This window comes from Molothrus ater, chromosome 9 (assembly GCF_012460135.2).
Source record: "Molothrus ater isolate BHLD 08-10-18 breed brown headed cowbird chromosome 9, BPBGC_Mater_1.1, whole genome shotgun sequence".
Taxonomy (NCBI): domain Eukaryota; kingdom Metazoa; phylum Chordata; class Aves; order Passeriformes; family Icteridae; genus Molothrus; species Molothrus ater.
Window position 1 is genome coordinate 24371871 of NC_050486.2, and position 15635 is coordinate 24387505.

The 15635-nt window shown below is 38.1% G+C and overlaps 1 protein-coding gene across 3 annotated transcripts in view; it reads right to left on the bottom strand.

Annotated features, from left to right (window-relative positions):
• LOC118689748 (BEN domain-containing protein 5) overlaps window positions 1-15635 on the bottom strand; it is an 884006-nt gene that overhangs the window by 833992 nt on the left and 34379 nt on the right. For all 3 annotated transcript variants that reach the window (XM_036388182.1, XM_036388181.1, XM_036388180.1), the window contains exon 3: window positions 2733-2857. In XM_036388182.1, the coding sequence (XP_036244075.1) occupies window positions 2733-2857 (125 nt within the window). The remainder of the gene's footprint in view (window positions 1-2732; window positions 2858-15635) is intronic.

Here is a 15635-nt window from a genome sequence, read left to right on the forward strand (position 1 = left end):
AGCACAACAGTAACCTCAAACATACGTAACAGAAGCAAGGAAGCAATCACTCTAAAAAAGACTTCTGTATGATAGGGAAAAACAAATTAGGCCTGAGTTTCCATAGTGATGCAGCAACAAAAGGCTGCTGCAATTTCCAGCTGTCTACAGCGAGACAGTAACAGAGCAAAGGGACTCGAGCCCCTTCTCTGTAAATTGGGATTAGCATACTCAGAATTATCCATTAAATTTTAGTTCCGCACTATAAAGAAAATATTGAAGGAACTGGAAGAGGAAGAATAATAATAAAAACAAGAAGTTCTGCAAGAAGCAAAATTACTAAATGCTATGGATTTGGATTTCATGGTTGGATTCTCTGGTATCTTAAAAATGCAAATTCCAATGAATACTTTCTCCTATTCATCTCCTCTGTGGATTCTCTGATGTTTAATAAGAAATGATCTCATACTATAGCATGTCTGCCAGTGGGAACACTAATGGGTCTCTTGCCCATCTGGCAGCCTGTTTTCCCAAAACTTACAGGAATTCCTGTCCAGTGATGCTGAAACTGGCCAAGAGTTAAGAAGTTGAAGGAGAAAAGAGAGGAGAGGGGATCAGCAGCCATACAAACACCTAGGCTAGCAAGTAGACAGTGTGATCATATAAGCTTACTTCCTTGGGAAACTGGGATAATTATCAAAGGACTGAAACATTCACTTTGATGAAAGTCCAAAGGCCCCAAAGCAGAAAAATACTTAAAAGGTAAAGTGGTCTATTGGACATAGGGCTGAAAGAACCAAACATGATAGCTAGGTTGACACACAAATGATGAGGAATGTTATAATTCACAGAAATATAAATGTTAGTCAGGGATGTTGAGGATTTATTCGTACCAAGAGGAGTTATTACTAAGCAGAATTGCAACTGGGAATTGTGGGATTAAATAAAGGAAAGCTTTAGGCTAAAAATCAAGCAACACTGTAAGTGAGAGGAGTCCATAAAACAGTTTTGAGACATAGGAAATGGAAGCTCCATGACTTAAGAAAATTAAAACCAGAAGAAAGCAAAGAACCTGTTTTCTTATAGAATAATGCATGGAATGGTAAGATTAGCTGGAATGTCTAACTGGTCTTTCTTTTCATTTATCAGTAGATTAATAACACAAAATTCTGCACTAACAGATAATATAAAAAACAAAAATACTTACTTTTTGTGAGTCCTTATCCAAAAGGCTGAAACCAGACCTCATATATATAGGTGTATTGATGTGCCTTCTTCACACGTTACTTATATAATATATCAAAAATAAATGCAATATTACCCAGGTAATGATTTATAGAGAGCTATTAATTATCTACTTTTATACATAATGTGATCAAAGGTCCTCTGTATTTGTATTAGTGCAACATTTTGAAGCAATACTGAACAGTTTGGGCTTCCTTGTTACTGTTTTCTAGTAAAACATAAAATAATCAAAATGCAGAAAACAAATTGCATTACACAGTACGTTTGATGCAGCAACTTCTAACTTTCATTTAATATAGCTGAGCTGCAATGACTAATGCTGCCCATGGCCTGTAGTACAAAGACCTAAAAAAGGTTCCAGACTAGATTAGGTCCAGGCAGGTCTCATTTTAACGGAAATTGGAGAGATGAGAAAAAGATTATAGGAGCACACATTATAAAAACAGACCTCACAAGTCAAACTTAATAGTGGAACCATTCTCTTTCATGTAGACAACCATGAAAACAAATATCCTGTAAGCACGAGATATATATTGTATCTTTCTACCCGATCTCTTTGCCTCCTTGAGACAGATTCCCATTCATCTCATGACTATATAATTTGATCATAGTTGAGTAAGGCACAGCAGGGGAAAGGGTCTGTCTGATAAAGTATCAGGCTCCAAGACGATAGATAAACAATTTCATGATTTCCAGTTGTAACAGGAATGATACAGTGCTGGATATTAAGATATTAGTCTCGTAGGAATACAACTATCAAGCCTCTGCATTTTCTCTTACTAAATATGCTTTATTTCCATTAAGTAAAAATGACAGACTGATTCTGATAAACTAAGGCTGGCCACCAGAACAAAATTCAAGGTGCATGTGAAAAGTGAAATGAAATTTTTTTATTATTATTTTTCCATGTGAAAGTTAGTATATAACTTTTATTAGTGATAAAATAGAGCAAGGATGTTTCTTTCTCAAGGGGCATCTTTACTGCAAAAAACATTCTTTAAAAGTAAGTGAAACAGTTGCCTATCAATTTGCTTCACATTTAAACCTCCTCTTTCACAAGGGACTCGTTGGCAAGCAACTCCTCTGCTACAAGTCACTGGGGAAATGCCTGTTTGCACAGCTACCCCATTGTTCTACAGGTATTAAATGAAGGCTTGAGTGATAATATTTGAACAGCTATGATGGACTTCTTTTTCGTATATTAACACACATATTTGGTTAGAATGCAAAAGCACAAATACATGGCAGCCATTATTAATACCAGTTCTGTTAGTTGGCAAAAATTATACTGTCTTTGCAATTACCTCCTGTCTTGGATAGCCGAAAAGCATGGTCATACCCACTCCTGCTGATATCTGCTTTTGTTTATAAAAAATTCAAAGAACAAAGATACATTTTAAAGAAATTTTTAGTTGCAAACCCGGGGTGTCATCTTTTTTATTAAGTAAACATGTTCTGGAGTAAGCAATTTTTGAGGCTATCATACCATCTAATTTATTATCACTTACCTGTGATTCCTTCACATTTTCCACAGTGAAGTTGAACCAGACTCGGAAGCGTGGGTTGCAGGTGTCTGGCCTGATGAAGAGGTCATACTCAAACTCTGTGACATGGTCCACACGGCCAAGGTTCCCTACCAAGAACAGATGAAACAGGATGAGTTTTAATGAATGCCTGATCAACTCTCCAGGAACAACACTGAGAAAAGTTTTCAAAACTTCTACCTCCGTTGGTTAAAATATACAAGTAAAATAGGCCTTGCAAGAGTTCACAATTATTGTTAAAAGTAGTTCAGAATTATTGTTAAAGGCTTCATTGTAGTCATAAAATAAAATACGTACCAGTAAGCTACATGCATATGAATACACCAAAAAGAAGACAACACAGATTTTTATTATTCAATCAAATTGACCTTTTGTCTCCTCTTATCTGAATATTCCAATTATGTGTTCTAACATCCTTTTAATTGTTTCCCTTATTCTTTTTTCACTTTTCTACTGATGTCGCAGCACATCTTTTAGTCCCCACCTGTGAGGACTTCTTTCCTTCCAACTGTTGCTCAAGTTCAAGTCCCTGTAACATTAAAGAGTCCCCAGATTTCTGACTGGCCCCTCTGGCTGTTGGTCTAAGCATCCCTCTCTCCCCACAGATGGTCCAGCCTTCATCTCTTCTGTGATTCAAAAACCATCGCAATCCCTTTCCTTCACCATTTACAACCACTATCACCTCCTTCCAAAGACACAAATGAGATTTTGCTTCAGCTTGCTCCCAGTGAATTTCATGGAATAGTATTTTTAAATATAGTCAGAGCTACATTGTCCCCTATGGCATTATTCAGCAGGCAACCACACCGGCTATAGAAATGAAGTTCAGCACTGGAAAAACCCACTAAGTGCTTTTAAATTGCTAAAATGGCATTTTTCCTTTGAAGTGTGCCAAGATTTTTAGAGACAGGGTTTAGACTGTCCATTTCATTTATCCACTACAAAAATAAGACTTTACATTTTCCTGATCCAATCCAAAACCCATCTCATCTTGTAAGACAGGGCCATGTTTTAGCTCACATGCTAAATTATATTTCTTTTTTTAAAGTAGCACTGAAAACCTGGGTTTATGGTTTCAGATATATTTCTGGGGCTAGATATATCTTCTTGGGTTGGAAATATACTGTTGGGTTCTAATGTGTATTTATAAGGTTATTTGAGCTAAATGATTCCCTCTTCAGCAAGTCCCACTGCAGTCAATAGGACTGTTCTCTGGCAACACATTGCTCAATACCAGCATGAGCAGCAAAATTCAGCAGATCTGCTGCTCTGGGCTGGAAAAGAAGAGGGAAAAAGACATTTTAAATTCTGTTTATCAATACAGTTCCAGGATTTCTACCTTATCCTAAATTGTTTCTGGCTTTACTAATGGAACATGCTTAATCTTCTCTATTTTTAATGTTATCCTCTACTTTCCTACCCACATCCTTCTTTTCAGAAGAAAATTCTCTCCACTGCTTCCCTCTGCAGAGACCTGCTCCACGCTCTCAATCTGTTCCTGAGGGCTTGCCTCAAGGAGACACTTGGCATTGGAAATATTTGAAAAAACAGCTCTATTGCAAAGCCAGAATGCCTCTGCCAAACACAAATAATGTCACCTGCCATGGTGGGTGCCCGTGCCCAGGTGCTGGAGTGGGCTGCAGGCCTGGCTCTTGGGGAGGCCGTGCTGCCCCTTTCCCTGCCAGCTTGTTCCTGACACTCCCAGATGGCTCCAGAAAGCCTCACCCGTGGCACAGCCCAGCCCCTCAGCCCAGGTGGTGAAAATGTGTCCAGTGAAAGCCAAAATCCTACACAGGCAGAGGGGTGAAGGAGCCTGAGGAGAGCTGAGGAAGAGGAGAGAAGGGGATGCTCTGGGAGCCAGGACAGAGAGTCCTGTGTCCTGTGGGGAGAGGTTGGAGCAGGTTGGTGTCTCCTAGAGCAGCATTGACCCACAGAGGACCCAGGCTGGAGCAGGTTGGTGTCTCCTGGAGGAGCAGTGACCCACAGAGGACCCAGGCTGGAGCAGGTTGGTGTCTCCTGGAGGAGCAGTGACCCACAGATGATCCAGGCTGGAGCAGGTTGGTGTCTCCTGGAGCAGCACTGACCCACAGAGGACCCAGGCTGGAGCAGGTTGGTGTCTCCTGGAGCAGCATTGATCCACAGATGATCCAGGCTGGAGCAGGTTGGTGTCTCCTGGAGCAGCATTGATCCACAGATGATCCAGGCTGGAGCAGGTTGGTGTCTCCTGGAGCAGCATTGATCCACAGATGATCCAGGCTGGAGCAGGTTGGTGTCTCCTGGAGGAGCAGTGACCCACAGATGATCCAGGCTGGAGCAGGTTGGTGTCTCCTGGAGCAGCACTGACCCACAGATGATCCAGGCCGGAGCAGGTTGGTGTCTCCTGGACAAGCAGTGACCCACAGAGGACCCAGGCCAGAGCAGGTTGGTGTCTCCTGGACAAGCAGTGACCCACAGAGGACCCAGGCCAGAGCAGGTTGGTGTCTCCTGGACAAGCAGTGACCCACAGATGATCCAGGCTGGAGCAGGTTGGTGTCTCCTGGAGCAGCAGTGACCCACAGAGGACCCAGGCTGGAGCAGGTGCTCCTGACACAACTGCAGCCCTGGGAAGGGAAAAGGCCCAGGGCAGAGCAGGGGAGCAAAGAAGGATCAGCCCTCACCCCTTGCACAGCTCCTTGTTTGAGGAAGATGATCCTGGGAAACAGGGAAGGGCAGGGACAAGGCACTGGTTTAGTTTCTCTTTGAATTTCACAATGCAAACCTATTTTAACTGGCAATAAATGAGTCTCCCTGTCTGCACCTCCACCCAGGACCTTCTTCACCTCATTTTCACCTCTGTCCTGGTGAGGAGTGGGGGAGAGAAAGCACTGGGTGGGCAAAGCCAGCTCACCACTGCTCCTTGTTTTATTTTTCATTAAATTTCATGCATAAATGACATAGCTGGCATAATAATATTCCTTGGATATTTCAGGATTTAGGTAGTCCAAGGTATTCATCCCAAAAGTTTAGATTCCAGTTGTGTCACAGGTCACAGATTTAGATCTCTCTGGACAAAGTTTGGTGTGTGAATTCACTTGAGCCTGAGCTGTGCATGTGATCCTGGCAGATTCTCTAGGGTTAAGGCAGCAGGCTGCATGAACACAGATGGTGGGCTAGGTCCATCTTGTCAACTAATAAACTACTATACATGCCTCCCAGCAATCCCAGAAATTCCAGATATGGATTGCATTATCTGCAGCACAGAGCAGAGGTGCAAATTTTGATGCAATTACTCCCAAAGAAGGAGACAGAAGCAATTAAATTCATACTTAAAGTTCAAAGACCATTAAAAACTTGTACTGCAAGGCATAAGAAACTAAAAGATTATTAAGTGAATAATTAAAACAGAGCAAAATGAGACCTTGATTTTGACCTTTTGCACATTTCAGTTTCTTTTTCAACATCAAGCTAACTTGAACTGGATAGGGAACAGATGACCCACTCAGAACTGCTTTACAGGGTCCTCAGGATCCCTAAACTAGCACTGGAGAATTGTACTGATGTCAAGGGAATAAGAGATGGTGAAGAGCTGGTGTGCTGAAGCCACTGCCATCCAGTCTGCTCTGGAAAACCCATCTCAAATCCAGCAGAACCCTTAAAATGTAATCATCTGTGTGCTTGACTCCTCAGGAGCCCCAACATGGTTTTCTCTCTTGATTTGAATACTCCTTTCCCTGCTAATGCACTGGGGTTTTTTTTTCCTTTTGTGAGTTTATTGGTTTATTATTAGTTTTTGCCTCTTACCAGGCACACATCAGCTGCCATTGTCACCTGCAGCCCTCTGCAGTTTGGTGTCATTTGGACATTTCATTAGCCCACTATTTCTTCTCTGTCTTCCAGATGCTAAAGAGGCTGGACTGAGCACTAATGCCTCCGGTAACTAATTCAACAAGTTCCTCGTGCTCAATAGACTATTGTTTGTAATATCACAGCCTTTGCTCACAATCTGTCAGCCTAATTTCAGCCCACATAGCAATGTCATTAAACAAGACAGCAGTTTTGGTACAAAGAAGCCAAGAACTGTAGGAACAAAACACCTCCTCACTTTAAGAGATGCTTTGTAGAAAACTGATAATGCCACCAAAAAACATTTCTTGGTGTCCAAGCAAGGATTTAAACTTCCCAGTGTTAATCTCATAAAAAAACTGCACAGTTTTTGTCTTGCCTTCAGAGTGCTCTAATCATGGGAAATGCATTTATTCTAATGGATGACAATTATATTCCAATACCACAGGTGCCACAGTGACATGCATTAGAAACTATGGAACAGGAATTAAAACATTGATTACAGCATTCCATTTAGATATTAAGCCATTTTAACATTTTAACACTGAAAATAAACAACTTTTTTCTTAAGTGCAAATCACCTCTAAACCGATTTTTTGCTAAATATATAGCAAGAGAGAAAACAATTTAATAAGTGGGTAGACAGCAAGTTCCTTCTGTGTCCCAGGAATTTCTGTGCAATTCCACAATGTATACACTGTACTTTGCAGCACCTGCAGCCAACAGTTTCTGTGCTGAAATTGTGACAAATGTAAGAAAAAGCCAGATAGCACCAATTTTGTGAAATGAACCTACCAATAGTTTTCAGTCATGGTACAACTACTGTATGACCCCTTGTGTGCACAGTTCTTATTCTGTGTGCATTGCTATTCTGGTCACTTGTGGTATCAGTAAGAGAGCCTGTTCACAACCTCATTGGTTGAGTATCTTCTAAAATCAGAGAAAAAGTCTCACACTACTGAAACATCAGCTTTGCTTTACTTCACTTTGAGTTCACGCCCATGTGAACTCATCACCACTCCATTCCATAAATACAGAAGTTGTATATATGAGAGTATACAGCATTCTTCAAAGCCTCATCACTCCATATCTAGTGATTAGCACTATATTTGGGGGTTAAGATTATACAACACAAGATATTAATGTTATTTAAGGTACATGTATGATTAATGAACTGATTAATGAGACCTGCAAGGGGAAAAAAACCAACAACATTATGAGCAATAAAATCTGAACTGGTTGGCATTCTTGTTAAACTTCTTTTTAATAATGTGGGTGCACATCTGTATGCAAATGACTGTCAGACTACATCTTAAAAGTAAAACAAGTCATTTATTAGAATAGCCAGCACTTTGCAAAACATTTTGTATTTTCTCTCCTATGCACTCTGAAATTAGTTTTAGGGGTTTTTTTTTCTATTATTATTTTACTTTACAGAAATATTAGCATGGATCTTTTTAAACTGATCGGAAGATGTGAACAAATCAAATTCACAAATGTCTATAAACTGACTTTCACTTAGCCTTGGGGTTTGTTTTTAAGGCATGCTCAATTTTCAGTCACAGTTCTGTTCAATACTCTTAGCATACTGAGAAAAGAGGAGACATACTTTCCTTTAATCATTCGAGCTGACATTCTTAATTATATTTGCTTAAATTACTTCACAGAGTAATGTTTAGTGCAAGGCTCTCAAAATGTGAATAGTGAAAGGGGTCAATAGCATGTTTCAAGTTTCTTTAAAAGTCAGAAAAAAGCCCAATGATACTATTTTATTAATCATGCAACACACACTTAGTCCTCATAAAATATTAATGTTATTGCTTCCTACATCAATAAAAAGTGTACTTTACACAAAGAAAGAAAACCTGCTGAAGAAAATGCTAGCTAAAGTTACTAAACATTCTAACAATTATCATAAAAATGCTAGAAAAGAAAATATAGATATGTTAAGCAATCCTAAAATCTTCTTAAACCGCACATTTTGCTTGCCTACAGAGAATTTTTAAGATGAAAAATAGACCTTGAGGGTCTTAGACAAGCCTGAGGCAATATAAAGAAAAAGGTCAAACACTCTGCTAAAAAGGACCGTTATCTTCAGAACAACAACTTATCAGCCAGCTTGCAGCCCTGCTTATTTACAGTTATTGGTCCCAGAGGAAGTGCACTTCAGCGCAGGGCGCGATTACTTTGTAATGAGTTTGCCAGAAATGGTAAAGGAAACTAATTTGTAACAATGTGCTGTTCCCGGCACATGAACTTTCTCAGACACTTTTTTTTTTGTCCGGCCATGAATAACTAACTTCAGCCTCCCTAATAAGCAGTGAAAACAGAAGTGCACTAAAGCCGACTGAGTCGCGAGCATAAATGTGCTGAAATATCAGTGATTATCCCTCTCAGCTGTCCATTACAGTACTCATGATGACCACCAATTCCCCTGTGGTGGATATATAGAATGCAGGTTTCAGGGGGTGGATTTGCACATGAAAATTAACACCATTTGGAAGAAAATAGCCTGCACCTGTCACAGATTAGCAACAAAAGGTCAAATGCCTCCTTTTACACCTAGAGCACTTGCATATTGTATGTCTTGCTTATAGGAGCCTAATTCTAGTTTCTTAATTCAGAAAAGTGAGCACCATGGTGAACTGAGGAGAAAAAAAGAATTAAATCTTGGCTAAAAGCTATCAATAAATCTATTGATCAAGATACATATGAATGGAAGTAGCTGAGGCAATCTCTGTCTCTAAAAGAGGTAGTTTTTCAAAAGAGAATTACACAAAGTGCTCTTCTGTTTTTGTCAATATGCTGCCAGGTTTTGAAATGCTATTTTTCATCCACACAATAAAAATCTTGACAAGTAAGCAATAGAAAATCACTAATACACTTGCAGCTGCATTTCAATCTATACAAATTTTTTAAACAAAAACAACCAAGGAAAAGATTGGAATATACATCATTTTCACCAGTTGAACCTGGGATCAAGTCCAAGATAGCCAAACAGTATTAATCTATATTTCATGCAACTCCACATTTCCCAGAATAAGGTAAAATGTTGAATATGGAATAACCTCTATGAAATTCATCCTTACAGATCATAAAACACATTGAGATGATAATGCAAAGAAATTTTATTGATATGTTCTAAATGGAACAGGAACTACAGGGACTGAGATCTGTAAAAACTTCACTCTAGTGAAAGATTAGATATCTCCTGAAAGGAGTGCATCTAGGACTATCAGATGTAAATTCCCACTTGCTTTATGGTCTTTGCCTGTGAAAAGAGTTCATAAAAAATAGTTTGGCAATAAGTCCTAAAGAACTTCTAAATAGTATTTGATTTCTAAATAGGAAAAAAAAAAAATCTAATGATATCTGAAAACCCATGACAGTTTTTGCATCGTGCCCAGAGCAATGTCAGCTCAAGATACTTGAAACCACAAAGCAAGACAATACCATAAAAACCACATATACAACACCTGTAAATTATAGTTTAAATTATTCAAATTGCACATATCAAACTCTGCAATGCAAAATATTATCTTCACTACCACAGTTAAATCAATGCTCTGCAGATAATCCCTGGGTACTCTTCACCAATATAGCATTCTTTTAAAAACCTGATGTTTCTGTTAAAAACAGAGCAATGCTTATGACTCCTCTTTTGGTCAAAAATCCAGATTTCCTTTGAAAAATGGTCAAGAATATCAAATAGGCAAAGCATTTCAAAAGTACATGGCTCAAAAAGCTGGATGCTTCAAACTTGAAGTCTCTTTTCTATCTTCCCTCCTCACTTAAATAAGTTGAAATTGTTGTTTCCATCATGTTTTATGTTTTTATCAATAGTGACATCCAAATAGCAGTAGATCAGTAGTTTTTGTGAAAAATACTGTATGGGAACAATGACTTAGGTCTTAGCAGCAGCTGGTAGAAGGCCACGTTCCATCTCTGCAAAGGGTAGATCAGGATGTAGAGCTCACAGAGGCCGAGAAACTCTGATTGAGCTTTTATTGTAAGCAGACCATGTGATAAAATCTAATTGTGACTGAGAGCACATGAAAATTCTAGTTTTACACTTTTCTTGTTTATCTATGTAAACAGCATTAAAATAAAATGTATTGATGGGGGGGTATATAATTATGGATATCTGCTGGTTTATTTGTTTCTTTTGGTGTTGATCTTAATTCATAACAGTGAGAGCCTGATCTGCTTTTCCACCCCTTTTCAGGATCACATTCAGAGTTCCACTGTCTCCAATACTCTTCCTCCCAGGTGACACAAGTAAGGTGCACTGGATCCATTCCCTGGGGGCATTTGGCCCATAGACCCGGGAACACAGTTACTGCTTCTCAGTGGTTCCCAACAAGTGTCAAGAACAAATCTTTAATTCCTTTGTATTGAGTTAAATTGCAGAAATATTAATCATGTGTGGCCTAGACTAAAACACCCACAGGAGTTTTATAAATTAAAACTTTTATCTGAATTAGAGTAGGAGGCAGAATTGTCTTCCACACAGAAAATTAAGAGAACTCAAAACCTTTAAGAAAGAAGAACTGGTTGAAAAATGAGAGAATTATAATTGATCTTAAATCTATTCATTGAATATAAAACAAGGAGGGGTGAGGTGGCCAATGCCATGATTTATTTTACTAAAAACAGTTACAAAAAGATTCTCATGTTCTAGGAGTCCAGGCAGTGCTGCCAATGGATAGATTTAGGATGAGTTCTTCCTTTCAGAAAAAATATTTTTCTTGGTCACAAGTGTTTGAATGATGTCTGAGCAAAGGGGAACGGGCAATAGAGGGATTAAAATTTATTAAGAAGGCTTGAGGTTCCTCCTGCAATGAGGATACAGTTACAGAGACTTCACATTATAAAATAACTGTAAAGTTCTAGCATGTGTTGATGCCAAAGGCCACCTACTGACATCACTTGCAACTTTCTTTTATAGACCAGGAGAGCAAACAATGACATTGAGAGAGACAACACAAGCAGCTAGAACTGGAATATTTTCTGTCTTTTTATGTTCATTAAGTAGAGCAGTCTTATTGGTGATGCCAGTTTAGAGCACAGTCAAAAACAGCAACAAGTATTCCTGAATATTTAGTGATCATGATTGCTCAAGAACCACTATGAGCAAAGTAGCACAAAATACAAGTAACAGATATCCCAAAATACTACAAAGACCATTGTGTAAACAATATGTATTAAGAAATTATACAATACAATCTTGCTGTAAGAATTCAATAGTTTTGATAAAATGAGATTGATATTTAATCACTTGCAGCCAAAGAGCCTTATTTCAAAATTGCCCTTTTCAATAAAAACTAATGCTTTCAGTTAAAGGACCTAAAATCCTGGTGCTGCAAAGAATAAAATGTCAATGTTCACCAGAGTAGGGAAATTGTAAAGGATGAATAAAATGGAGTCAGGCTCTTGACTCATTCTCCTACATCTGTGAGAGTCTTACAAATTACAGAAATATCAGCAGAGCCGAAGACTGCAGGAAAAATGCTCCAAAAAGTTACAAAATCATGTAAACACACCAACTGGCAGTGGTAAAGCTGCAACTTAGTAGGGAGTGTCAAGAGTGCTTAAAAATCAGAGGCCTGTGCCCTAAGATGGCCATCCCACACCCACTACACCAAATCCACCAAATCCCCAGAAAAACAGATTTCTCAGCTCCCTCTTTATCAACTCCCCAAAGGCCCCCAATGACAGATGGGCAGTTATTTAGCCACGGCAGTGAACCTTTGTTAGAGGAAAATCAGAATACAAAGAGGTTTTGCATTAGTGTCACGAAACTCAGCTTTCTTTAACAAAGCGTGCGCTCCCAAAATGAGTCTCTCACGGCTGGGCTTGTACCACATCTTTCAGAGCAGAGCTCTTAAAGGAAAAGCATTTGGGGAAATTTCTGTTTGGAAGTCACTTAGCATATAATGGGTGCTATCCTAAATAATGAATGAGTTAATAAATAAATTATAACGACGTCTGCAGCCTTAACCACGGAAGGAACCACCAGCCAAGGCAGATGAGGGGGCAGGAACTGCAGGACCACAGTGGGATGTACCATCACTGGTGCCACAGACAGAAACACGTCCCAAATTCTGAGTTTTTAGGGCCTGATGCTCAGTGCACATCACTGAAATCTGTTGCTCTCTGCAGCCTCTGATGTGAAACATTCTCATATTCCCTAACAGCACAAATATGCCAAAAATGTATTAAAAATGGTTAAAAAAATTTAAAGCTGCATATTCTTTATTCTTTCATACATCACAGCAGTGCTACTTATGTAATGCTTCCTACTCAATATATTCATCATTTTGCAAAGACCCTGAGAATTCTTGTAATGCAAAAGACAAGGAAGTTCTTTCATCCTACAAGAGAGGATATTCCTGTTGATTTATTACTGCACAGTAATGCTGTAATTCTGCATTTGGCCTAGTTTGGTACCTTATACACAGAATCGCAATTTTTCCAGGGGAATCCTTCCAAAGTATAACTACACACTGACACTTGAATAAAAATTAATAGATGGAAACCTTAATCAGAGACCTACAGTTATATTATATTCTCAAAGACTTCTCAAAAGTCACCAGAGCTGTAAATAAAATCAGAAGTTTTTATTAAAGAATATTAATGGAAAGGTTCCAGGTATTGCCCTATAAAAGAACCTTGTTTTCCTGGATAAGATCCTTCTTTAAATAATAAATTACTGGATTTATAGTTGAAACTTTCTTTATCTTATAAAAAAAAATCCTTGGAAAAAGGTACTGCAAGGATAGACTTTCCACACAAATACTGAATGTGAATAACATGTGTCCTACATAGAGCTTTTGCACGAGAAACAAGTCTTATTTTAGTTTATTATAAAACTGAATTTGATTCTCTGTGTCATTATCAATCTAGTCACAAAAACAGTTTGAGGGCTAGAAATGTTATTCTCATTCAATACATTAATCCCATCATTTCATTGCCTAAAAGTGGTATCTTACCATATAATCTCCACGACAAAATTCACAGATAGACTTTCCTGCAGTCTGGGTACATTTTTAGCCATTTCATCAGATTAGACTGATACACAACTTTTCTGCTCATCTCCTCCTCCTCCTCCTCTGTAGCTCTTACTCTGGCATTCTTTTGTAGAACAAGGTGATTTCTCTACTTTTCTCTTTATTATACAGCATTTTGATCCTTCTGTAGGTAATGGAACTTACTCCTGTATTTTCACTTATACAATTTTCTGACTCCTGTGTCTTGCTATTTTCCTCTCCTCCAGACACCAGCCTGTTCTGGAAGTTCCCCTTGACTTTCAGATTTACCAATATTTAGGAAATGACAATACTGTTCATAATATAACTACATTATGTTGGTTTGTTTTTATAATGATGCTAGAATTTATACAGGCCTTTGTAACTGTACCCACATGGATGTAACAGAAAACTGCTTTCCTTCATTTATCTTTGTTTAGCTAAAGCTTAAATTAAACCTTAAAGAACTATCTAGTTGATGTTATTTTTTCAATCAGAAGTGATAATTTAAATATTGACATTTTAGATGGCACCAACATGTTTTTGATTTCTGCATGGTTACAATGTTTTTTTATATCTGAATGTCTGTCTTAATTTTGTTGGGGTTTTGGTGTTTTTTTTGTGTTTTTTTTTTTTTTATTTTGCTGAATCCAGAAGCGTTTCCTTTTATTTCAAAGTATTTCTATGTTTGTAGTAAATTAAACATTAATCTTTCTCTGCAAATGTCAAGTGATATTTAAATGTTTTTCTGGCAGATAAATGATTACTAATATTAATGCAATAAAATCACAGCTCTTTGTCCTTTCTTTGATATTTAAGAAAAAATTAAGAATGTCAAAACAGTTCTGCAAAAAGAGAATTCATTGGTCTACCATCCACTCTTCATTAGCCTGAGAGGTAAAAAATTACTGATCTTGTGAGACAATGTGTTTATAGAATCAGAAAGGGTTGAAAATGAATTACTCTATCAGTGGTAGAGTGTGTATCACTTCAATGTGAAAATGCCTTGTTAAAGTTCATTTTAATTTAAAGCCCCCTTTTGTCATTCAAAAAGCTTTAGCACAACGAAAGAATCTTTGTCACTTTCATAATTAGCCCCTCTTGCACTAAATGAGAATAAAATCTGATCAGAAGTCCATACAGGCAAGGTCATAAATCAAAGGGAAAAGCTCCACAACATTCCTGTAAGATGTCCAAAGGCACACAGAGCCTGGAATTAAAGCACTGCAGTCAGGATCCACTCCCAGAAACACAGCACAAAAAAAGCCCAAATAATATCTGTTTGACAGGCTAAATTTATCTCCATATTCTGTAGCCCTCTAAACACATTTTGCTGTTTAGATACAAAAGCAATTTCAGCACCAAGGACAATCCAGGAAAGCAAACAGCTGTTAAAGTGCTACTATCACCATTTGCCAAGCAAAGTCAAATTAATTTAACTTAATGCTCTCACTTCAAACTGTGGCAGTAAAACAAAAAAAAATAAAACCCACCATATATGATAATTGTCATAAAGTAGGAAAAAAGTTGTATTAACAGAAAAAACTCCTTAGGAAATCAAGTTTGATTTTATACACAGCAGTGAGTGTGCAGCCCAGCTCAAATGTAAACTGGATTTTATTCAACTTATTTTCATTTTCAGATGAAAGTAAAAAGACATTTTGAAAGATGTAATAGAATTCTCAACCTTGGAGAGTTATGGAGAGAGTGACAGCACATCACTCTCTCTACTCAGGGATCATAAGAACACCAACAGATATCCAAGCCATCAACATATTATTTTACTCCTCATGTTAACACAAAATGAGGATTTCATCAGAAAATGATGCCTAAAACATGGGGAGAGAGAAGGGCAAGGAGAGGGCAAGGTAGGAAGTCGAAGGGAAGACTGCTATAAGTGGCAGCCAGCAATGAAAATTTGTACTCTGCAATAGATACACCTTTTATAATTCCATGTATTATGTTAACATTAAATGCTAATCTTAATTTTTAATGAGATGAGAGTACTTTTAAAGTA